Source organism: Saccopteryx leptura, chromosome 7 (assembly GCF_036850995.1).
Source record: "Saccopteryx leptura isolate mSacLep1 chromosome 7, mSacLep1_pri_phased_curated, whole genome shotgun sequence".
Classification (NCBI taxonomy): domain Eukaryota; kingdom Metazoa; phylum Chordata; class Mammalia; order Chiroptera; family Emballonuridae; genus Saccopteryx; species Saccopteryx leptura.
The window spans coordinates 63,638,323-63,664,911 of NC_089509.1; the positions used below are offsets into that span (position 1 = coordinate 63,638,323).

At 37.7% G+C, this 26,589-nt stretch overlaps 1 protein-coding gene and 1 pseudogene across 1 annotated transcript in view; both read left to right on the forward strand.

Moving 5' to 3' along the window:
* AGPS (alkylglycerone phosphate synthase) overlaps positions 1-23,317 on the forward strand; it is a 139,966-nt gene extending 116,649 nt beyond the window's left edge. Inside the window, exon 20 of the mRNA XM_066346540.1 lies at positions 20,235-23,317. Within this exon, the coding sequence (XP_066202637.1) occupies positions 20,235-20,356 (122 nt within the window). The 3' untranslated portion in view covers positions 20,357-23,317. The remainder of the gene's footprint in view (positions 1-20,234) is intronic.
* Positions 2,934-7,932, forward strand: LOC136378681 (dolichyl-diphosphooligosaccharide--protein glycosyltransferase subunit 1-like; annotated as a pseudogene).
* Positions 23,318-26,589: the final 3,272 nt, after the last annotated feature.

The following is a 26,589-nucleotide window of genomic DNA, read 5'->3' on the forward strand; positions in this document are numbered from 1 at the left end:
AAAGAGGGAACCACTAAAAGAAGAAAAAAGAAAGGAGAGAGAGAGAGAGTTAAGGGTTTTGGAGTGCAACCCTCATAGAGAGAAAGGAAGAGAAGAGAAAAGATAATGGGAGATGTAACACTTATGGGTAGTGTAGTTCAAGGAGAGGAGAGAGTAAGACCGGCAGAGAGTTAATCGGCCAAATTGGAGGAGGAAAAAAAAAAGTATCAAGAATGAAGATAAGAGAAACAAACGAACAAATATAATAAAATGGGATAGGTTATAAAGTCTGCAGATTATTCTTGATTTTGAGAGGTTATCTTCTTGCTTTTTCTTTTCTCTCCCTCTTCCTGGTCGGTGACTCTGTACCCCGGGTTTTGCCCCTTTGCCACGCTCAGGTGGAGGTTTGCAGTTGATAAGTCTCTATGGCAATGTCATGTATTGTGCTTTAGTCTCGTTGGCAGTCTAGGCTATTAGCATTTATAGGCTCCGACAGTGAGAGAGTCCGTGTTCCTAGAGCCTTTCTCCTAGTCTTTCCTTCCTCAATTAGTAGCCTGATAATCCAGCTATGGGGTTGCTGCTGCCTCTGCCTGGATAGTAAGAGGCTCAAAGAGCTGGCAACTCCCCACTCTATTTCCACTCAGCACAGGGCTCTGGGTAAGGCTCAGTCAGTCAGAGCTGCTAGCATAATCAGGCGGACTTTCCGGCCATTCAAAGACCTCTGGCTCTGCCACTCTGTCCGGTAACACAAGCGGGTGCCCACTTCCGGGGCGCTTGGAGGAAACTCTCACTCACTGGCTGCGCGCGCAGACCAGGATATCCGGCCAGCAGTCTCACGCTCTGAGTGAAACCCCCAACCGCAGGGAAAAGTTGCAGCGTTGGAATTGAGTCTCGCTCCGTCCCCGTGCGCGGCTTTTGCAAGGCGCTGGGGCGGCCCGAGATTCCGCTTTGGCCCACACAAAGGCCCCTGACTCTGCTCCTCTATGCGATAACACGGGCGCGCACTGCCGAGGCACTCGGAGGAATCGCTCATTCCTTATCTGCGCGCGCAAACCAGGATATGAGGCCGGCCGCGATTCCCTCTGAGTGAAACACCCTCGGCAAGGAAAATCTCCACCGTTGGAATTAGTTCTCACTCCCTCCCGTGCGTGGCTTTCCCAGGGCGCTGGGGCTGCCCAGAGACTCTGCCCTCGGCCCACAGAAAGGCCTCTGACCCTGCCTCTCCGTGGGGCAACACGGGCACTGACTCCCGGGGCCTAGGAAGAAATCTCTCACCCACTAACTGCGCACCAACCAGGAGACCGGGTAAAATGGCCGCGCCGCTTGTCTTTCTTTGTTTGGGTTTGGCGCGAGTGTTAGCTTGTATTGCCCGGGTTGCCACAGGATCAGATCTTCCTCGGCTTGGATCTCCGTGCCACAGCCTGGTTCGGCCGTTTGTATTCACCCCCTTTGCCCGCCTCAGTTTCTATATTCACAGTTACCAGAGAAAGCCGCCCTGTTTAGGTTAGTGAGGAAGGCGGAGCATTTCTTACTCCCTATTTCCTTCGGGGTTTGGTTATATATTTAGCCAATTTTTCACTCAATCATACCTTTGGGTGTATTGCGAAGCATCTGGAAGCTCCAATTATAGGTTTTTCTGTTTCTGGTTGAAGATCTTGTTGAGTTTTGGGGGAGATTTATCGGTATCGCTTCCTACCCCGCCATTACTCTGACGTCATCTTTTCAAGATTTTTAATGCTGTTTTGTTACTTGGTGACCATTGTGGTAAATAATAAGTTGTATCAGAAAATGGGTCACATCACCAATAAAAATTAGGATATATCTGCCTATGTATTAGCAGGCTTCTGAAACTCATATGAAGCAGTTTTTTAAAAGTGAAACAATGGGTATTCTTATCATTAAAATTGTAATTTTTGAGGTTATTCACCTGTTCCCTCTTAATCGAAATTTATTCTGAATCTATCCCTCAACATAATTTGGTACTTAGAAAAATAGATATATTTATGTTTTTAAATTTAAAAGTATTTTTTAAGGAGGGACATGAAGATAAATGACCACCAAATTAAAAAGTTTAGCTCCTACCCCTTCCCTGGATTCTCCATATCCTCTTTTGCCTGTTGGATTTTTCACCATAGCATTTAGCATTATCTAACATGCTATATATTTGTACTTCTTGAAAGTAGCTACCTCCTACTGGACATTGAGGACGCATAGGGAGTTCTGTTTTGTGTTGCTACATACCAGCCCCCAGAACGGTACTGCCCCTCCCCTACCAACCTTCCACCCATGTGTGTAGGATGAATGAAAGAATTTTGGTGAAAAAAGAGTGGACTAGAGAGGATCTGTGGTCATACAACAATGCAGCCAGGCCTGGAGGAGATTGCTAATGTGGATGAATGAATTAGAAAGACAATTCCCAGCATTATTGTATCATTATAATCTTTTGCTATCACCTTTTTTCTTAACTCTTACACATAAATTTCTAACTTAGCTGACTGACAAGCATTAAAGTGAATGAATTTGTTCTTTTCTTCCTCTTCCTTTTATTATCTTTTGATGGAGATTCTAATGGATGTTAGAATGACAAAAATTAAGGGAGGAAAATGGATATTAGAAAGCTCTCATGTGCTTTACAAGCTCTGATTAATCTAACAGGCTCTACCTAATTTTGGAAATTTTAACAGGAGATATTTTGTAGACACTTAGTTTTTTAGAACCTTTCTTTAAAATGCTCAGAAAGCCATACACATTATTTAAAATCTTTTTTATATATTCCGTTTCTGGATGCCACTATATTAATATGTAGGAACTTGTAAAAATAGATACTGTCATGAAGTAATGATATGTACTTGATTCTAAATTGATTGCATGGAGAGAAGAGGCAAAATAATTTAGCCGTAATTACTTATTTGAAGAAAAAAACTTATTTTGTAGCTAATCTTTCCTTTTGGTACATGTCAGCAGCCAACAATGAACTTTTTCCTTTAAGAACAAGAACTGTAGGTTCCATGTTTATGAAGGTAAGTATGAGAGATGGGATTTTGTGAGAGGGAGAATAGCTGAGTCTCATATATGGGAAGAAATAGTGGCTTGTCATTTAGGTAATTGGGTTTTAGATACTCTGTTTCCTTTTAAACTTAGATTTTGTTACTTGTGAAAGTCTTTGTATTAATCAATATACACAAATATAAGTTTAAAAAATGCAGTTGGGCCTTGGCTGTGTGCTCAGTGGGAAAGCATCATCCCAGCACACCATCCATCCCCGGTCAGGGCACTTATGAGAAGCAATCAATGAGTACACAACTAAATGGAACAACTAAGTCAAACAGCGAGTTCATGCTTCTTTCTCTCTCTGTCTTCCTACCCCCTACCCCAAATCAGTGGAAAATTTTAAAAATGCGGTTGGAAAGATATAAACCTTAATTAATCTATAAAATCATGATTCAATTCTTAATCCAAAAGCAAACAATGTAAATAGCTTTCTATGAATTTTTTTTATAAAGACTTGCTTAGTGCTTTTTAGTATGGTTGTATGTTTTCCACATTGTAAATATTACTGGTCCACTAGGCAATAGGGTTTTGAAGAATTACAGTCCTTTCCCTGACTGAAGAACCTTATAGCCCCGTAAAATAAAATATTATAGCATCTCTAAAGGCCACTAATCAAAACTGGTAAGATTATATTATTACCACTTTAACCAAGGTAAAATTTTCCCATTTTCTTTGAAAAGCACTCAAAAGGTAACTTTAACAAACATGTAAACACTACAGATGTTGAAATAGTGAAGAGAAGGGAGATAGAATACAGAAGGGAATTAACATTTATAAAGCTGTAAAGAGTTTCTGGGTACTCTGTATAACTTAATCTCCTTTAATTCTGTTCAAAATGCTATAGAGTAGATATTGTTTCCATCTTTCAAATGAAGATATGTTAAAACTCTTGAGTGTACAGTAACTTGCCCAAAGGTTTGAACAATAATTATTTTGAGGAATTACTAGCTTTAACTTAAATGTAGCAAGGTTTGCTTGTATATTAACTTATTGAGAGGTTCTGCCTCATTTAAATAGAAATCTCTTATTTCTATCATATTTCTCATTTTATTTTATTTTTAAAGATTTTATTTATTGATTTTACAGAGAGAGAAGGGAAGGTGAGAAGTATCCACTCATAGTGGCTTTACTTTAGTTGTTTATTGTTTGCTTGTTGCTTGTTGTATGAGTCTTGACCAGAAAAGCCCTAGGTTTCAATCTGGCAACCTCAGCATTTTAGGTTAACTCTTTATCCACTGTGCCACCACAGGGCGGGCTCATATTTTTTTTTTCTGTGTGGTCAAAAATATGACTACTTGGAAACAAAATACACTACCTGGTTTTATCTGTTGCTTAGAAGAAGAAAGTAGGTAAGCCTGAATGCACATGTATTTCGTATGTGCTGGGAAATGAAGATGCTTTTCCTTAGCCAGCTTGTCGGCTTCTAAGCTGTTAAACCTTGAGGGGCTGTAGGGCTCACCCTGAGCCAATTTGTTCTGTATGCTCATTCACTCCCTAGTGATTGCCTCAGCCCCAGGACTTAAGACACTGTCTGTATGTTGCCGACCCCCAAATACCAGAAGGCATGAACCACCACTACCCCAGGACTACTGCAGTAGCCTCCTAACTGTTCTCCTTCCACTTCGGCTTCCTTGCTGCTGCTTCTCTTGCTGCCAGAGTCATTTTTTTCTTCAAGAGAGACAGAGAGAGGGACAGATAGGAAGGGACAGAGATGAGAAGCATCAATTCTTTATTGGGGCACCTCAGTTGTTCATTGATTGCTCTCTCATATGTGCCTTGAAGGAGGGGGGGCGCTACAGCAGAGTGAGTGACCCCTTGCTCAAGCCAGTAAACTTTGGGCTTAAGCCAACTACCTTCGGCTCAGCCAGCGACCATGGGGTCATGTCTATGATCCCACGGTTAAGACAGTGAGCCCACGCTCAAGCTGGGGAGCCTCTTCTCAAGCCAGCAACCTAAGAGTTTAAAACCTGGGTCCTCTGCGTCCCAGGCTGACGCTCTATCCACTGCGCCACCGCCTGGTCAGGCCAAGTAATCTTCTTAAAACAGTGTTTTCTCCTCACATTCAGAATAAAATACGAAATCCTTATTAGAACCTTCAAGGGTGTATGTGGTGCATCTTTCTCTGTTTTCATCTCATTACTTTTTCCCTCCAGCAGTATTGGCCTTCTTGCTATTCCTCAACCCTCTTTCCCCTTCAAGGCCTTTGCTATTTGTTTCCTTTTTTTCTGATGTTCTTTCTCTTGTTTTTCCCCCAGATATATACATGGCTCACTTTCCCCTTTATTTCGATCTCTGATAAAAATACCAACGTCTTAAAGGTGTCTTCCCTGTTCTCTTGTGTAGTTTCTGTGCTCCTCATTTGAATAAGTTGTGAGGTTGCTGACTTTATCTTGTTCATCACTGGGTTCCTCAGTCCCTAGAACAGTGACTGACTGTTCTACATAGTAGATGCTCAATGAGGGTGTTAAACGAGTGGACATGTTCTTACAGAATGGAGACAGTTTCGCGAATTATTAAGTATCTCTGAATTTTTCATATGAGAATGGCATTAGCTCAATGCTAATTTAGTTGCAAATGTTTAACAATCAGGCCTTTGAATATCAGGTCATATTTAATCATAGAAAGGCTCAATTTATTCCATAATATTTCTGAGTAAGAGAATTAGTAGAGTAATTCAATAGAAAGGAAGAGAAAATAATGTGCTATCTCTACAACTGTGTAACACCAGCCATTTTAGAATTCTTCTGTAGGTATATTATATATGTAAGATTTCATTCAAACTTTATCTTAAAACAAATAAAAATTTGAGAGGCTATAAACAGAGGGGAAAGAACATATGTTTTGGATTCAAATCTGTATTTGATTCCTGACTCTGCATTTAACTAGCTATGTGACCTTTGGATAAAACTTCTCTACGCTAAAGCATTCCCATCTGCAAAATGGGGATAATAGTACCTGCCTCAGATTATTATGAGACTCAAATGTGATAATGTATGTGAAGTGTCTTGCATATAGTAGGTTCTTAGAAAACAGTAGCTTTAAAAATATAAAAGCAATAAACAAAACCATGTGAAAGTATGGTTTGTATTCTTTTTTAAACATTTTTTTAAATTTTGCCTCCAAAACCTCATAAAAAATAAAAGAGAAAGAAAAGAAAAAAACTGTAAAGACCATTAAGACACATGTTACTTAGCGTAAAGTAAAAGGTCTTAGAAGAGAGAATTAAAAAAATGTTTTTTCACCCGGTCGTGAGGGTCCCTGCTGCCTCCTGCTTCCGCTCCTGCTGCTCTGGGAGGTGCCTCAGGAGGCACTGCCACCACTGGTCTGCGGTCAGCACGGACATGACACGCACGTGGACCTGAGCAGACCCCTGGCCCAGGTGGTGGCCGATGTGGTCCTGATGCACCCCGGTGGCGGTCACTTCTCACACTACCTCCTTTCTTCTGGCCTTGGAGCCAGAGCTCAAAGCCCCAGCCGGCGCCCCTCAGCATCCAGATGAGGGCAAAGATGAGAAAGAGAACAACTCTGGAAGTATGAGGAACCAAAATAAAGGATAATGGTGGGAGATTCTTCATGATCAAGCTCCCCGTGCTCTCGATCCTGGGACCAAGATTTCAGTCATTATAGGAATAGTTTATAACTATGTGCTTCAGCCATATTCAATCCAGTTCACTCAATCAGTGAAACAGTTTGTGGGCTTTGGGGGCAACCATTATTTCTGCTCTCTCTAACAATGGCACGAACAATGCATGTGAAGCTTGCTTCCTGAAATGTGGAGAGCTACACCAACTTGAGGAACCCCGCAGGGTTCGAGAACCTCCTGGATTATGGACCTTTTAGAGATGTTCCTGCCTATAATCAGGGTATTGTTAAAGTACATTATGAGAACAACAACCCTTTTTCTTACTATCGCTAGCATAATCCCTGCCATCATGGTTTCTCACTGGAGTAATTTTTCTGTGGAAGAAAATGTGGACTTGAAGCACACAGGGGCTGAGCTTAAGCTTTTCTACACTATGATAAACAGAAGCAGCCAGACAGTGGCATCTCCTCCATTCGCTCTTTAAGACCATCCTCCCTGCCTCTGCCCTGAATCCCATTACATCATTGGCTACAATCTCTCCTGCTATGATTTGAGTGATCAGTATGCACTGAAGACAAGATTTGTGGGCCAGGTGTTTGATGAGCAAGTGATGTATTTTCTGAGTGTGAAGATCATTTTTTCTAAAGGGGCAGGAGCATCCAAGTTGACAGTTCTTATGAAATCAGCCATGCCCTGCACTATACCTAGCTGGACACATTTAGCTGTCCTGTGATTGTTGTCTACAAGAAAAATCTGGTAGAACAGAACAGTCAGGATATCATGGTACACTACACATTCAACATGGCGCTCGTGCTGCAGGAGCCCTTGCTGGTGGTGGCTATTTTCCACATCTTGTTCTTCACAGTCATCATCTACATCAGGCTGTACTTGTTCGTCACAAGGGATCCATCTGCAGAAGCCAGGAGGAGGTGGCTTGCATCACAGAGCAGGTTTTGACCATGGTCAGTAAGAGAACAGGTCTCTACCCTCACTTGGATGAGACTGTCAATAAGTTTAAGCAGTCCCTCCACAGAGGCAAGAAGAGCCTGGACACAGAACACAAGGTATTGACCAGTGAGATTGCTCTGCTGCAGTCCAGGCTGAAGACAGTGCTCTGATCTGTGTGACAAAGGAAGTGAAATGCAGAAACTGGATGTACAGCTCAAGGAGCGGGTGCTGAAGTCGGTGGTGGAAGCTCAGCGACCGATGGCTGGTAAGCTCAAGAAAGACACATATATCAAGAAAGTAAGAAGCTCATCTTGGGAGAGCAACAAGCAAGAGCTGGTCAGAAGATTGACCACATCCTGGAAACTCTGTAGTTCCTGCCAGTTGTCCCCAGGGTGAGCCTAGAGTGTTGCATTTACAGGTGGCAGGAGTGTGTTGGGGGTCTCTGTCAGGCCAGTGAATGCTGGCATTTGAATTTTGCAAAAGGCCTCCCAGAAAAAGAAGCCAGGCTCTGCCTCAGTCAATACAAGAAGCTTAATATTTGTCTCTAGTGTTTAAAAAAACACACCAAAAAACCTAAAACTTAAATTCCATTAAAAATAAAATATCTGTTTTGAACAAAAATTTTTTTTATATTTGATTGGGTTTTTTTGTTCTGAAGCCTATGATATTCTTTCAAGCCTGTAAGTTCCTTGTTTTATGCCCTTATAATTCCTGATGTTTGGTTATTTTGCAAGTGTTTTTAAATGCATATGTGACCAAAAGAAAATAAAGCAAGGACTGAAAAAGATTTTTTTAAATTACAGGAGACAGACTGTAACATATTAGGTTCAAGTGTACAACATACTGGTTAGACATTTATATAACTGGTGAAGTATCCACCCCAGTAAATCTGGTATATGCTTTGTATTCTTTTTTAATTTATTCATTTTCAAGAGGAGAGAGAAAGTGAGAGGGGGGGGGAGGAGCAGGAAGCTTCAACTCCCATATGTGCCTTGACCAGGCAAATGCAGGGTTTTGAACCGGCAACCTCAGCATTCCAGGTCGATGCTTTATCCACTGCACCACCACAGGTCAGGCCATGCTTTGTATTCTTAAACCCTCACCCTAACTGATGAAGAAATGGTTACAGTTTATTTGAAAAAGATCCAAATTCAAGGGATATTATTCAGCCATTGTCTTAACATATTTTTATCCATAATCTGCAGTGGGTCTCATTCTGTGGAAGTTCTGTTAAAATCTGTGTGAAAGAAAAATAATTTCCCTCACACTGTTGACTGCAAAATTTGAGATAGAAAAATGTCTATTTTTATAAGTGCTTTTCTGCTTAAAGTTAATCATTAAAATTTTAAATTTCAAATATCCTATGCTATTCAGTATAGGTTCATAAAGCAGAAACCTTTCTATATAAATTTTAAAGAGTGGGTTTAATCATCCTGCTAATCAATAATAGGGCTTTTGAGAGATTATTCTATGTGTAAAAAAGATTTTCCTTAATTTGCCTGCTGAACTTAAAACTCAAGATGACCTTGTAGTAGCATCTGTAGTTACTGACCTTCAGGCAGTGTCGTGCCATTCCCTGTACCATTTTTGAGTTCAAGAGTAGAGGGCTGGGGACTGGAAGAATATTGATGCAATTTCTCTTAGGTTTGGCCTGTAATTGTGATTAATCACAGTTGCTTTCACTATCTGGAAACAGACAGGCTGGTTTGTCTGCCTACAATCATGCTGTGATAAATGGAGCTATTTTAACTCTGGTTTTGTGTATTAAAGAAAACAGATGTAGTCTGGAACTGGAGGCTGTAGGAAATATAAAGCCTGCTTAACTTAATCTTCATAGTGCTTGTTTTTGTAACTGACGAGCTGGTCAGTTTAAACAGCAGAGTTAATGTCAGCCACATATTTAATTTCAATTTATGACTTAAGTTTTTAAGTTGTTCATTTGCTAAAATTATACCTAAGTCCTTGTCAGGAAGTAAAAAACCTTGATTAAATATAACGTCTTAGTTTAAATATTAGTTTCTTTACCTAACCAGAATTATTTACTATTGTTCAGAGAATAATTATGAGGCAGCTGCTCTTAGCTATTTTGTGTGGTCTTAACAGAATCCAATAGTATCAGAAACTTTAAAAGTAATAAGAGACTATTCAAAAGAATGATCAAAAGATCAGCTTTGAGGCCATTTGTTAAAAAACCTGTATTGTGAAATAACAGACATACAGATTGGAAAGGAAGAAATAAAACTGTTGCTATTTATAGATGACATGATTGTCTTAAAACCCCAAAGAATCTACAAAAACAAGCTCAGCATGATTACAGAATACAAAGAGTACATACAAAAATCAGTCACATTTCTGTATATTAACAACAAATATATGAAAACTGAAATTTAAAATAGCACTCACAGTTGCTTCAAAGAAAATTAAATATAAATAAGCACAAATACAACAAAATATATACATACTTAGGCTTAAGTCTAACAAAATATATATAGGATCTATAGTCTGAAAATTATACAATGCTTATGAAAAAAAATCAAAGGAGACCTTAAATGGAGAGACAATAAGATGAGGGTTCTTCCCAGATTGATCTCTCTGTTTTGGGGGGATTTTTTTGAATTTTTTTTTTTTTTTTTTTTTTGTATTTTTCTGAGGCTGGAAACGGGGAGAGACAGTCAGACAGACTCCCGCATGCGCCCAACCGGGATCCACCTGGCACGCCCACCAGGGGGCGACACTCTGCCCACCAGGGGGCGAAGCTCTGCCCCTCCTGGGCGTCGCTCTGCGGAGACCAGAGCCACTCTAGCGCCTGGGGCAGAGGCCAAGGAGCCATCCCCAGCGCCCGGGCCATCCTTGCTCCAATGGAGCCTTGGCTGCAGGAGGGGAAGAGAGAGACAGAGAGGAAGGAGGGGGTGGGGGTGGAGAAGCAAATGGGCGCTTCTCCTATGTGCCCTGGCCGGGAATCGAACCCGGGTCCCCCGCATGCCAGGCCGACACTCTACCGCTGAGCCAACCGGCCAGGGCCTGATCTCTCTGTTTAATGCAATTCCTACCAAAATTTCAGCAGTATTGGTAGATGCAGAAAAGATTATTCTAAAACTTACATATTAGGACGAAGGAACTAGACTGCTAAAACAATTTTGGGAAAAAATATGAATAAAGTCTTAGGAATCAATCTACCTGATTTCAAGACATAGCTATAGTAATCAAGACTGGAGACACATTGGAGAAGAGACACATTGATCAACAGAACAGACTAGAACCCAGAAATAGACCCACTTGGTTATGTTGATTGATTTGGGCAAAGGTGCAAAAGCAATCCAATGGTAGAAGCTTATAGATTGTTCAACAAATGGCACTGGAACAATTGAACATCTGTGGGAAAGAAAAAAAAGTGACTTTATGCCAAAATTAACTCAAAATAGATAATGGACTTGAATGTAAGACATAAAATAATAAAATTTTCAGGAGAAAATATTCAGGATCTAGAAGTAGGCAAAGAGTTCTTAAATTGGTCACCAAAAGTACAGTTCATTAAAGGAGAATTTGATAAGTTGGATCTTATCAAAGTTGAAAATGTTTGCTCTGGTAAAGGACTCTGTTAAGAGGATGAGAAGGTAAGCTACAGAGGGGGAGAAAATACATATGTGCTGCAGTAGCTAGATCTGTAATATATAACTTTCAAGTGCAAACACCTATTAGAAAGCTAAATTTAAAAATGGTGATGGTGCCAAATGCTGGCAAGGATGTGGGGAAACTAGAGAAACTAGGTCAATTATACATTGCTGGTAGTAATGTAAAGTGGTAACAACCATTCTGTAAACAGTTTGGCAGTTTCTTATAAAATCAAACATGCAACTGTCATTCAACCCAACAGTTACACTAGGAAATTTATACCAGGGAATTGAAAACTTATGTCTACAACAAAAACTTGTACATGAATATTCAGAGCAGCTTTACTCATAATAGATGTCCTTTAACTAGTACAGTAGTCCCTCTCCTTATCCATGGTTTCACATTCTGTGGTTTCAGTTACCCTCCGTCAATGAGTCTGAAATAAATGGAAAACTCCAAAAATAAACAATTTATAAGTTTTAAATTATAGGCCATTCTGAATAGCATGATGAAATCTCATGCTATTCTGCTTTATCTTGGCTGGGACTTGAGTCATCCCTTTGGCCAACTTATCCACACTGTATACACTACCTGCCTATTCGTCACTTAGCCATCTATCAATGGTATTGCAGTACTTGTGTTCAACTAACTCTTATTTTAGTTAAAAATGGCTCCAAAGTGAAAGAGGAGTGATGTTGACAATCCAGATATGCCAAAGAGAAGCTGTAAAGTGCTTCTTTTAAGTAAAAAGGTGTGTATGTATTGGGAAAGCATAGTGTCTATAGGGTTCAGTACTGCCCGTGGTTTCAGGCTTCCATTGGGGATCTTGTAACGTACCCCTGTGGGTAAAGGGAGAAGGCTCTACTGTAAATGGCTGAACAGTGGTATAGCTGTACCATGAATACTACTCAGCAATGGAAAGAAATGACTATTAATGCATGCAACAGCTTAGATCAGTGGTCCCCAACCTTTTTTGGGCCACGGACCAGTTTAATGTCAGAAAATATTTTCACGGACCGGCCTTTAGGGTGGGACGGATAAATGCACAAAATAAAATTATGCGACCGGCGTAAAAACTGTGGTAATTTTAAATATAATTGTCGAACTTACGAGACAAGCATCAAGAGTGAGTCTTAGACAGATGCAACAGAGGGAATCTGGTCATTTTTAAAAAATAAAACATCACTCAGACTTAAATATAAATAAAACAGAAATAATGTAAGTTATTTATTCTTTCTCTGGGGACTGGTACCAAATGGCCCACAGACCGGTACTGGTCCGCGGCCCAGGGCTTGGGGACCACTGGCTTAGATGACTCTCCAGGGAATTGTGCTGAGTGAAAAAGAAAGCCAATCCCAAAGATCTGTGTGATTCTATTTCTATAACATTTTTCAAATGACAAAATTACAGAAATAGAGAACAGATTAGTGGTTTCCAGGAGTCAGTTGTGGGGAGGGGTGATTATAACCAGGCAACAAAGGGATCCATCCTTGTGATGGAACTGTTCTGTGCCTTGTCTATATCGGTGTCAATATCCTGGTTGTGAGTTTGATCTTTTGATAACTACCAGATGAGGATAGCCTTTCCAATATTGAATCTTATCAGATTACCATAAGATAGCAAAAAGTTTGTTTTAACCTTTAATTTTTTTCCTTAGAGACAAAGAGACAGGAACATCGAGCTGTTCCTGTGTGTGCCCTGACTGGGGATTGAAGTGATTGACTTTTTTTCACAAAACTTATAAATTGATTATAATATTTTTTCCTCTGAAGCAATGTTGTAAATAGTAGGATCCCAAGTCCAGTCTATAAAAACCAGTTTAATCCATAATTTAGTTGAACATTTAACAATTTCAGCTATATTATATAGCATAAACAGGTTTGAGAGCTGACCAAAAAATCTGTTGTAAGAATATTGATTTCTGTGCCTTCCCACTTATACATATCATGACAGATGCCCAGTCCGAGACAGAAAGGCAGGGGCGACACTGTGTTTGATGTCTGTTACCTACCATGTGCTATATTTACCTGTAGTAGCTTCCTGCCTCGGGTGCGTCACCAGGAGAGAATAGGTGGGTTGCATACTACTACTTCTTTTTGGATCTTTAAAGAAAATTTTTTATTCTCAGCAATTTTATGTCCAAGACTCTTATTTGTTTATTAGATAATGCCTGCTAATGATATTAATAACTAACATTTTTGTATTATCTGATATGTGTGGGCCACTGTTAGGTGCTTTACACATATAGCAGCATTAAAATTTTTTTAATTGAATTTATTGGGGTGATATTGGTTAATAAAATTATACAGGTTTCAAGTGTACAGGTTTTACATTGTGTGCTCACCACCACAAGTCAAGTTTCCCTCCGTTACCATCTAGCCCGTTATACCCTCCTCGACCTCTCCCCATCTCCTTTCCCTCCTGTAGTCCCCCCACTGTTATCTAAGGTTTTTTTTTGCTTAATCTCTTCGCTTTTCTGAGTTTCTTTTTTAGGTACTAAATGTTCGTTAGTCTGAGAATGCCTGCACTACATTATTAAATTGTCACAGAACAATTAACTTTTCATAGTTTCATGTGATTAGCAAACAGTTAATCCTAATAGATATTTTCAGGTATAACATCTGTCAAAAGTGACTTTAGGTAAAAAAAAATTTTAATGTTCTGTGTTGTCAAACACAGAAGCCACTCAGCTACCTGTGGCTATTTACATTTAAATTAATTAAAATTAAAAATCCATTTTTTCATTTACAGTATTCACCTTTCAAGTGCTTAATATTCATGTGTGTGGGTACAGAACATTTCTGTCATCACCGAAAGTTCTGTTGGACAGTACTGTGAAACTTTATTTCATATAGTTTATTTTTGCATATTGGCTGCAAAAATGGCCAAAAATAAATATGACTTAAGTTTCTTTTAGCCTAACTGAATGTGGTGCAATGGATAGAGCATTGACCTGGGATCGTGCGGTCCCAGATTCGAAACCCCAAGGTCACCAGCCTGAGTGCCGGGTCGGTGGCTTGAGTGTGCGGTCATCAACATGATTGCAGGGTAGCTGTCTTGATTGTATAATCATTTACATGATCTCATGGTCACTGGTTTGAGCCCAAAGGTCATTGGCTTGAAGCCCAAGGTTGTTGGCTTGAGAAAGGAGTCTCTGGTTTAGGTGGAGTCCACCCGTCAAGGCACGTAGAAGACGCAATCAGTGAACAACAAAAGTACTGTAACTATGAGTTGATGCTTCTCATCTCTCCCTTTCTGTCTGTCTGTCTTCCTATCATTCACTTAAAAATTTAAAAAAAGTTTTTTTCGATGGACATTAGAGTCAAATCTTTGAGTTAACTTTTAAAGTATGTTTGCCATTGGTGGTTGCTTTTTCTCAGTGGCACAGTAGGTAAAATGAATTTCTCTTAATTTGGTCAGTAGTCTCAGATTTAGAGCAAAGTCGCCTTCCAAATACCAGTAAGCCATTTGCTGCTAATCCAATTGGCTGTATAAGTGAAGGTATGTTGACTTTATGGAAATTGTTTGGGCTCGTAGAGGTGGACAGTTGAAAACATACAGTGCAGGATTTCTTGGTTTGGGCACTGTTGACATCTTCGACCAGATAACTCCTTGCTGTAAGGGCTATTCTGTGCATTGTAGTATGTTTAGCAGCAAATGTGGCCTCTACTCATTAGGTGCTGATAATGTTGCCCAGTTGTGATAACGAAAAATGTTTCCAGATACTGTTAAATGTCCCCTGGTATGCAATATTGCCTCCATTGAGAACCACTGGTAAGTTCAAAGAGTCCTAGATATTTGGAGAAAATGAGAATTTTAGGTTCCATTACATACTTTCTCCTGTCTTAGCTACTATAGAATAGTTCTGAGTGTATCCAGGAAATAATAGACTATAGAAAATGCAAGGCAGCTACAACCAAAGTAAGTTAAGGAAACCAGGATTGCTTTTCCTAGATATTTGAACCCCTACCCCTTGTCTAAAATGGCTTATAGGTAACTGTGGTTTCATATTTATTTTTTATTTCAGTTAACATTTATGGAATTCTTACTGTGTGGCATACACATGTTATGTAACAGCGCTACAAAAATGAGTAAAATATGGCTTTAGTCTTCAAGTAGCATATAATGCTTTCTCTTCTGCCCTTATCTATCTCATGTTATTTAAACTGTTCACTTTCTGTTTACTCATAGAGGCAGTAATTTTCACTGAATTTAAATGTACAGTGTGAGAAGCCATTGTTTTGGGATGTGTAAAAGAATTAACACATGATTGTGTTCTGAAGACAGACTGAATCCAGCTCTTGTGATCATTATTACCCTATTAATTTAAACCTTTTTTTCTGTTTCATAATCTCTAAAGACCTATTCAAGTATCTGTAAGATTTTAGAGCTGTTATATAAACTGCTCTTCATGAAACCTAAGCATGAAGAATATGGACATTTTAAATTTTAATAAGAGAAAAAATCTTGTATCAGATATTGTTTTGGTAACATGGTATTCATGAATTTTTTACTGTTATATTAGAGGTTTTGTTAGTAAAAAATAAGTCAGATGACTTAAAATCAAACATGATTTTAAGTGTCTACTAAGCATTAAATTAGACTCGTGAATGTGACTGTAGTCCCATCTCATGCACCTTTAAGGGCTGGATGTACCTCCACCAAAATCAAACACAGAAATGTGCTTTATCACACAAATGGACAACCAAATCCTCTCTTCAGGTTAAAATTCCCTGCCCCTTTTGAGGAAACATCATCACAGTCAGGTCACCAGGTGCCTCAAAAAGTAGAAATTGTCCATTGTCTTTCTCTGTTTTCATCAGTACCTAATAATTTCATGGGGCCAGAACCTCATCTGGCAAGGGGTTGAGTATACCTCCAGCACTAGTTCCTTATATAATTCACCAGTAGTTTAGGTGCATTACTTAAATTTTGAAATACAAAGTTGATACTGAGATCACTCATACAAGCAGCTAAGTCTAGATTTTGCTTTTAAAATATGACCTATAGAATAGTGGTAAAGGTATCTAGTATGCACAAACCACACCTTTCAAAATATAGTTGTTGGCCCTGGCTGGTTGGCTCAGTGGTAGAGCGTCGGCCTGGCATGCGGAAGTCCCGGGTTCGATTCCCAGCCAGGGCACACAAGAGAAGCGCCCATCTGCATCTCCACCCCTCCCCCTCTCCTTCCTCTCTGTCTCTCTCTTCCCCTCCCGCAGCCAAGGCTCCATTGGAGCAAAGATGGCCCGGCGCTGGGGATGGCTCCTTGGCCTCTGCCCCAGGCGCTGGAGTGGCTCTGGTCGCAACAGAGCGACACCCCAGAGGGGCAGAGCATTGCCCCCTGGTGGGCAGAGCGTCGACCCCTGGTGGGCGTGCCGGGTGGATCCCGGTTGGGCGCATGCGGGAGTCTGTCTGTCTCTCCCCATTTCCAGCTTCAGAAAAAAAATAAATAAAATAAAATAAAAATATATATATATAGTTACAATATGATTAAATGCTTTTATTCTGCTTTGGCTAAATTCTTCTGAGCTTGAGCTTCAGTAGTCTTCTTCTAAATGTACAATCTATTTCATGATGAGTATATAGTAAGTCTTTTCAACCTTATCTTTAAAGATAAGACTGTTGGGTAGTTTTCTGCTAAGTTTTCAGGCTCTTAGAACACGAAGAATATTGTAGATCATTCTTTATGGCGAGGCTGACCACCACGTCCACGTTTCCTACGCATGGCACTTTCACCCCCACCACTGTTGCATATGTAATCTGTTCATTCCTCTGTGCTGTTGATTCTTTCTTGGAGATGTTAGCATCCAAACGGGATGGTTAAGCCTCTGGTTTCAAAGAGTATCTTCAGAGGCTTCATTTTCTCTGTTCCAAAAATAAGTTTTAAAAACTGTACTGTATAATTGTGGAAGAACACAAAATACTTGTTTTATTCAGTACGTGTGTACATTATCAGAAATTAAATTGTAAAAAAGTAAAGCCCATTTTTTAATTTAAGGAGACAAAGAATTTCCTCTGTTTGTTTTCTATAATAGTATTTGACTGGCCTATGTGTCTTTAAAAATGCTTCTAAGACTCTAAATATCTGGCGTAAGTACTTTGGGCATTATATATTTAGAATAATTGTGAACTGTGGAATGCAGGGTCCCTATCTTTTCTCAAAGGTAGTGGAATTGGCTTCCTATAGCTTCACTGTTGCTTCTCAGGTTAGGTTTACACTTCTAGAAAGTCAGAAGTTAAAGGAATGTAGTTGAGTCAGTAGTCATGAATATCCCACATTATATAAAATAGGTGCCTTTTCATGGGTAACTTATACATCTGAGGAATGTGTTAGTGTTAAGCTACCTATTTTTGCTGTTTTTTTCCATTGTCCCTTTTTCCAATATGACATGCTACATCAAGAACAGAGTATCATTAACATTTCTGACAATGAGCTCTTAAAAATGTTTAAGCAGCTATTATAGAATTGTGCACGTGTTACATGTGTCCAGATCAGTATAGTCAGCTAATTTCTAAGTGTCATGCAGTACATTCAAAGATGTACAAATGGCATTATTATTATTATTATTATTATTATTATTAGTGCTAGAATAAAAATCTTCTATTTTGAAGTGTGATTCCTCATTGGGATTGGGGCTTTTGGTATTTTGTCGTTTTTAATTCATCAGTTCATCGGAGATAGAGAGGGTTCTCTAGAATTTTATAAAGACTATTTTCAATAATTGTCTTATTATAAATATTCATTGAACATTTTTACTTAAATTGTGTTTTTTGTTTGGATACTTAATCCTACAGTGTAGTTGATTTAAATTGTTAAGCAAAACCAAAATGATTCCTAGTCTCTTGAATTGCGTAAGCCATGATTTCTGATCTCAGTTCAAATTCTGTTCACTGACAGAAGCAGCTCTGAGACCTCTGCCATGAAGGGGTTAAGTTTTTTCATTAAGTATGTTTATGAGGGGCCGCAGCTATGCTGCCTGGACTGCCTTTTTAAAACTTTCTAGTTCACTAATGAAATGTATGTTAGATTGATTATTGTAAAAGTATAAACCATAGAAAATTTGACAAGATAGATGTGTAAATTATCCTTCTGACAGAACTAATGATGCACTCCAAGCACCTTCTGTTTTCCAGCGCTTGGTGAGCGACTTCATTAAATATGCAATGGCTGTTGGGTGGCTTCTCAGATGATGGTTCAGTTCCTTGTGGAATTGCATTATTACTAGAGGTGTAAAACCAGGCAGACAAGCTAGCTGTTGGGCATCCTGCTGAGGTTCTAATGTGCTCCATCTTGTTGGAGCAGTTGTTTGCAGTCTTTTCAGGACAATTAGATCCATAACCGCAGGACACATTCAGTGAAACTATATTACAGATAACAGTGGAGACGGGCAGTGACTGCTCCTCACCCCTCTCTGTTGAGCTGCCTCGGTGCGGGTAGCCTATAATAATGCCTCTTCTGCCACTCACAAATTAGTTGCTTTTAGTAGAGTTCTTAAAATCATAGGATATTTGAGGTAAAAAGATTTTATAGATTTTAATCCATTTGCAGATGAGAAGACTGAGACTGAAGTACTGTGGTGAATTGTCCCGTAAGGAGGTAGGAAGAGGATCTGGTAGAACATCTTTTAGGTGGTAGAGATTACATGAATAGAAATTTGTACTGTTTGGCTTCTAGTTTTAGAGCGCTTTGAAACAAATTTAAGATATTTTTCCCTGCTGTACCTCATTTCCCCCTACTTTAACACCAGCAATGCTTTTTTATTTCTAGAAGCTAAGCAGAAATATTTTGCTTTCTGAGGATATCATGTTATTTATTATTTTAATGACAACTTGATGGTTTCCTAGAGAACTAGACACAAAAGATGGTTTGAATTGAGTTTGAAATGGTATTTAAGGCTTCCAAAAGGCACATGCTGTGGTGTATCAGTACGGCCTGATAAATGGGGTGCATTTTAGAATGACAGGCTGAATACTTTAATGAAAGAAGGCTTCCCATTTCCGTTGGCCAATTAAATCACTGTTGGTGACTTTGGATCATTAATAAACATTTGTGGAAAATGACCATTTGAATTCAATTATTACAGTAATACATTTGAAAAGTACTAATTACAAATAGTCCTATCTGTAAATTAAAAAACATCCATTTCACCACAGATAAATCAGCATATTGCTTTGCTTTTAATACCAAAGCAAATTGATACTTCAGAATTCTTTTACAGATTAAGTACATATCCTTTCTTATAAAAGTTCTACTTAGGAAAGTTATGTTTTATATTGAGTACCTTTTAAAAGATGACTTATGCTTCTAGCCATTATATTTCCTTCATTATTCTCAGAAAAAATTAGTAAGACCAAGAAAAAGAAGGGGAACATTACACAGTGTATAAAAGCAGAAGATTGAGTTTATATGGATTAGATCTTTGATTTAATTAGTGCCTAAAAAAAATCTCTAATTTGGGGAAAACAATGGGAAGTAGCCATTTTTGTGAAGATGCAAATTTATTTAAAAGTAATATGAAAAGAAAATGAAACAGAAAGCTTCATAACCATATTTCTTGCTTAAACCCAAGGTTCAGATTTTCTTAAAATATTTAAAGCTTTTTTCTCCTTAAAATATTTTACAAATATTTATCCTATAAATTTTACTATATTTTGCCCAGTAAATTCACCTGGATATGATGTTTTTCTTGAGTTAACTTCATTTTCTCTGAAACTTTGACTATTTTGGTTGTTAAGACAGGAGATGGATTCTTTTGAAATGCACATTTTTCTCATTTTGTTATTTGTAAAACGGGCCATAATCTCAGTCCAAGCTTTCTTCATCTTCATTTCATAGTTTACAGAAAAAGGAGACACTGCAGAGCGCCGGCTTCCCCTGGGAATACATTGAGCTTAATGAGCTTGATAGTCTGGTGGGCTCAATAAATCAAATAAAGCAAAACATTTCTCATTTTTGAATAAAAGCATTTATCACACAGTGTTTGTTCATTCGTGGTCACAAGATTGATTGGTTCCCAACATCACAGTGTATATTGAAGCATTTTTTATTTTGTTTTTCCAGTGGGCAAGTTACGGAAGCAATGGCTAAAGGAAAGTATCTCTGATGTCGGCTTTGGGATGCTGAAGTCTGTCAAGGAATATGTGGACCCCAATAACATCTTTGGAAACAGAAACCTTTTATAAATCCATTACTATTGTTATGAAAAAAATGTTACTTTTTTAAAAGTCTTTGACTATGGTTATGTCAGTAATCATATATATCATGGACTATATGTTGGCTACATTTGTTTGTTGGTTTAACATAATTTGTTACATTCTGTAGTTTGTTTTGTTTCTACATTTATGGATCGACAGATGGTATTCCTCTCATTTGGTTGTCATTTCAAATTTTAGTCAGGCAGCACAAGTCTGCCAGTTGTTATTTCAGAGGAGGATGCTGCCAGCTGTTTTATATTGATGTGTCCTCTTGGGAACAGAGGCAGATTTTGGTGTCATCTATTGCTTATCCAGCGTCTTTTTAAAAACATCTCTGGGAAGCAGATACCTTGGGAAGGGTTCCACTGAGGAGTGTTACACATATATGTTTAGAAGTACATTCTAATGTGAGTAGGCCATTAAGGAGGATACTCATGAAACAATATTGGCAACCTGTTATTTAGGATGCTTTCAGTTCTGTAAGGTGCTTGGCCTACCTTTATTATTATTTCTTTGAAATTAGCATACAATTATAAAACCTTAAATCATCACTATACAATTTTTCTGTTTGGGGACACATTTTTGTTCTCCTTGTTTTCTGTTTGTACTGAAGTATGAGTTGTATTTGTATCACTGAGATAACCTATTGTTATATCCTATTTCCTTCATAATATGTTTTATATGAAAAGCTGACTTATTACTCATTGTATGTGAAGACTAGATTTACCCTGAAATGAATGCCTTTATTCAGCTCAGAATTCTAATGTTTGTGATTTCACGTTCTTGCTGAGATACAGAACTTGAAACAGGAGAGAAGGAAGACATCTTACACTCAATTGTTCCAGTTTGAAGAGTTGTTTGGCTAAAGAAACACAATCGTCATTCAGCCATTGAATTTGAAAGCCTCAAGAGTTTCAATGATAAAAATCTTTTTAAAATAATTAACCCCAACAACATGATAAATTTTCATATGAAAGTATAGTTTCGGTTTAGTTTTTAATAATGGTTTAATGCCTTTTTTGAAATACTGGTTTAACCTAAATTTTAAAAAACTGTAATAATACACATAGCATAATCAAAAGTTTGAAATATATTTCTTAAATAATAGGGAGAACATTAATCACATTTAGCAAACATTTTTACATTCAAATCTGGGTATTAAAATAAGTGAAATGATTACTTTGAATCACTGTCAAGGTTCATGATTCACATTTTGAGATGGATTCTTTTCTTAATGCAATACCTAACTTTTGATAATTTTTTAAAATTAATATTTGGTCAGATAATGTAGGTCAAAATGCAGATGATCCTGTAAAAGGACACACTGTCTATGTAGCAGCAGCTCCAGAGTATTTTTGGGCAGTTTGATACCTTTTATATCTGAAGAAGCCTTAAGCAGAAAAGTAAAAATTTTTAATTGACAATATGATATTTTTAAGACTTCAAAATGATAAATAATATTGAATTAATGAAATTGGCCTCAAACTGATAAACTTCAATCTGCAAGCAAATCAAAATTAAATATTAGTTGCTGAGATGCAGCAACAAATCAAAATTAAATATTAACAAAAACTAAATACTAATTTATCAGAAGCTGCCTCTCTACATTGGTGATTTATTTTTAATTATAAAATTTCCATCAGATCTGTGCTTAAAGCCCTTGATATTTGAAATAGTTGGATGCTTGTGAGGAAATCACACTTGTCTCTAGAATTATAAAAATTTCAGCTTTATAAAATACATCTGTTCTTGAAGGTGATTTTTATAATTGGTGATCAAAATGTAAGATTTTAATATGGTACTAATATCTCACTGGAGTGTATACATGTTTCTGAATTTTTTTTTAAATAAAACAGATTCATAAGCAGATCCATTCCTTTGCATGTGATTGTTATAACATTCTTTCCCAGGGAGTTCAGATTTCACCAACCTCAGAAATCTGTACTTGGTATTCGGAAACTAGAATGTATCACCTGAAATTGTGTTCACTGTTCTACACGAACCTTGTGGAAATCCATGATTTATGTCTTTGTTTCTTCTCCCATGTTTGCAGGACTCCCCAACTTTGATTTTGTAGTAATGACTATATTTTGTAGTTTAATCATTTCTACGGGGATCATTTTGAAACATACGAATGCTCTTCAGTGCTGTTTTACTCTTTGCTTAGTAAATCAGAAAGCCTTTTCCCGCTTGCATACGCCCCCGCTTCTGAGAGGTGCTGCTGCATATATACTTAGTGTCTGTGGAGAGCCCAGTTCTTGAATATGCACAGAAGCACTTGAACCTTGCCTCACACTTCTGAAATATCTGAAAATGGCCTCATAAAAGTTAAAGCCTGGAAAAATTGTTTCTGTGAGGCTTCTTAGCTCATTTTGAAGAAGTTTATTTAAACTTTTGAAAGGTTTTATACCCTGTTTGATTTTCAGTACTGCATAACACTGACTTGTCCTTCTTGGTCATATTTGTAATAGTTTGATTGATGTCATTTGAGTTGGGGTTCTGGTGGGAATGGGAACTTGCTGCTAGTGAGAAATGGCATTGAATACTAAAGACTCAGTATGAGCAGGCTTTATTGACCTTTAGAGTAACTGTTGCCTTAATGTTTGGTGCAATTTATAGTGCATAAGTGAATTTACCTTATGCTGAGTAACTTGAGCTTTTTTAGTTTAGTAAGGATTGTAAAAGCCACATGTTCATTGTGTCTAGCATATTACTACAAAGAAAGAAAATTAAATTCCTTCCTCTTAGGAGTTTTCTTTCTAAATGCTTACATGTTATATATAGTACAATTACCTAAAACTTATTTATGAAGCTGGAAGCCTTCTGTGTTGATGTATTTTGGAAAACAAAAGTAAAGGATGAGCTTCCATCAGTGTGTTCACTACACCAGACATAGATGGTTCCAAGGAAACCTCTTTTTCAGATTATTCTCTTAGTAACTGCGAAGTCCTGGCTTACATTTTTGAAAAAGCCTTAGTGCATGTGAGCTGCAGAGATTTTTTTTTTGTTATATTCTTTAATAACTAAAACTTCTTAACCATAGTTGATCAGAGAAACCCCGTAATCCCAATCTGAAGCCTATAATCTTGGCTGTGTAAATGGCGCTGGGTTTGTTGAGCATCTATTGTATATACGTGTGGAACACGTGGTTATTTATTATGGACTGCGTCACAAACCGCATGCGCCCATGCGTGAGGCCGCAAAGTGGAATGTGTGGCAAGCATATCTACATTTTGAGCAACACTGAGATAAGAATGAAAGAGTTAATAGTTTTTTGTTTACCACTTAGTATTTAGCAACTTTGATTTGAATTAGGGCTTACTTAGCTCATGAGGGGAGAGAAGTCAGAAATAATAAGTGCCACTTTAGGATTGAGAGTCCAGAGTTGCCTTTGGCTTTATAAGTTAGGGAAGCTTTGCTTGGTCCAAGGCTTCCTGTTCCCAAATGAGCCACAGTCAGTAAATTCATTTTTATTTATTTCAATTTCCTAAAAAGGAAATAACATATACTTTGATGCTAAAGTCCAGAAAGCGTAAAAGATTTTTTTAACTATTGAAATACAGTGTCTGATATGAAGGATGTAAATTCCTCGGCTTTCTGCTTCTTAAGCCAAACAGTGTTTGTCTTTATTATGAAATTTCTGTAAAAACTACTTGTAATGTCAACAGTTTGTAGAAATTTATGTTATTAATAAAATGGAGCTGGGTCTAAGAGGGTTTTTTCCTTCAAAGGGAGTGTGAAGCTATTTGCATATGGGTTTTCCTTTTAACTTTAGTTTTTCATTTTCATATTTTCACTAAATTGAAAATAATTTTTATAATTTTATTAGTAAAGCATAATCAAGTGCAACCTAAATACAGCAATCCCTTTGATTTATAGCTGAGTATATTCTTAGCTAGGTTTTAATCATTTTCTAATTATTTTTTAAATCAGTGTTATATTCCTAAGAAGTGGTTAGTTTCCTGTGAACCTGAAGCTTTCCCCATTTGAACTTTGGAAGATCCTCAAATCCTTCACAAATATAAGGACCACTGATCCGTAGAACACTCATGCCAAAGAATCATCACAATTAAGTAACTAGTTCAGTAAACATGAAAAATTATTTTTTGGTTCTCAAGACTATTTTATACTTTTTTCCCCCACAATGAAAAAAATAATACATTAAGTATCATTAGGAACAATTTTTTAGAGACTACCAAATTAAATAGAGAAAAGGAAAAGAGAGTTTCAATGTGGATTACTAAGCATATATATTTGTTTTTAATGCATCTTTTGTTAATGCAGTGTTTTTCGTGAACAACATGAACTCCCTATGAAACATATTGTTTAACTCAAGTAGTCTTGTTCATATATCCAAAAGGACATGCAATGCTTGTGCTGGTACACAGTTTCTATGAATAATTATCTTTTGAGCTACTGAAAGAATATCCCCAAAAGATCACAGTGCCTTGTTATTTTTTTCTCATGAAATAGCCATTGTTTAAAATGAGTGGAAGAGGATAAGCCTTTAAAAAAGATTGTTTAGCAGTTCAAGGCTATTCCTTTTCAAGAACACATCAGGAATTAAGTAGTTGTGTGTAGAAATAGAAAATTCCACAGTGTAGGTTTGGATCACCTATTCTAGTGCATTTAACTAACTATGGTGGATCTGCGCTCCCACCTAACATCTGTTCAGTCTATGGGATGTGTATGTATTTTCAGTCTTACATTTTCATTTCTACTGCCCCAACTTAGTAGCCCTAACATGTGGCTTGGTGGGTGTGACATACTTGGTCCCTGAGATCCCCACTACATGCTTTTTGATGTTTGCTTACACAGCTCCCTGAGGAGCAAGTGTGTGTGTGTGTGTGTGTGTTCTATTTTTTTTATGTTATGTGTTAGTCCTTTTTTTGTGTGATGGTGCCTTCAGAATAATGAATATTTTTGTTCCTGGACAATTATCAATCTTATAAGAAATGTGTATGTGTAGGTTATATTTCTTAATTTTTCTTTTTTGCTAAGCCTGTGAATTTGTTTGGCTCTGATGCAACTTGACTTGAATAATATCTTATCTTGAGTCTTCCTCCAAGGCAGTACCTATTCCTGCCAGTACTGTAGTAATCTTTTGGGAACAACATGTGGGTAAACACTTGTATGTAAGCCATTATACTGCTGTAACTAATGCATACAAACAATTCGTCTCTACGTTTATAGTCTAAAAGTGGATATGTAGTAGGAAGGAAAATTCCTAAGATTCCAGCAAAGCTTTGCAATTCAGGCTGAGCCATACTGTTTTCCACAAGGGCTCCACATAGTCTCTAAACTGTGCTTTCAGTGAATATTTCCATTCTCCTTATTTTGCTTTTCCTAGACTGTACTGTTCTATAAGCCAATGCCCATGTGTGATTTTTAAAACGTGCTGAGAAAAAATAAAACAATACCGAAACCACTAATTGTTACAGTAATTGTTGTTTATTTCATGTTAATTGCACTTGACTTGTTGATAGCATGATGCTACATACTCAGAATGAGCAGGATACAGCCTGTACCCGTAGGAGCCTCTCCAGTAGTGGCGCACAAGTGCACAGATGCTGATTCTGTCCCTGCCTATGGCTCCCACCCCAGAGGGAAGGTTGTAGCTGTCTGGGCACTGGAATGACTGAGAATTAGACCTATTGAACCCAGTTTTACATTTCAATAATAATTTGCCACACTAAGATTTTATCTTTTATTATTTAAAGAAAGCAGTTTTCTACTTGGTTTACGTTAGTTCACACTGAATGAACCTTAGAAATCATCTCATCTTAATTTTTCCCAAACATAAAATTGCTGTCTAACCTCCCCCATCCCCCTGCCATAAGCAGATAACCAGTCTTGCTAGTGATTGGATTCATATAATTGAACAACTGGTTTTCTGCTCTAATGACCATTTTAAGTTAAAAATATGATATACCGAAAGGTAGTTTATTATTTCATACATATTATACAAGAACAATAAAAGAGCTACAGAAAACTAGATTGTTATGAGTTTTAAAATATTAATGAAAAAATATTAAATAATACTTGACAATAAATTTATTTAAGATATTTCCATATTGCTTCTTGACTGGCATCCTCACTTGTAATTTTTCTCACCTATGGACAGAATGATCATTACTACGGACGTTTAGAATATGCTGTTGTGCAGATGAACGTTAAAAAAGAGTAAGGAATGTAAATTTGTGATTTCCACATTGGGCGGC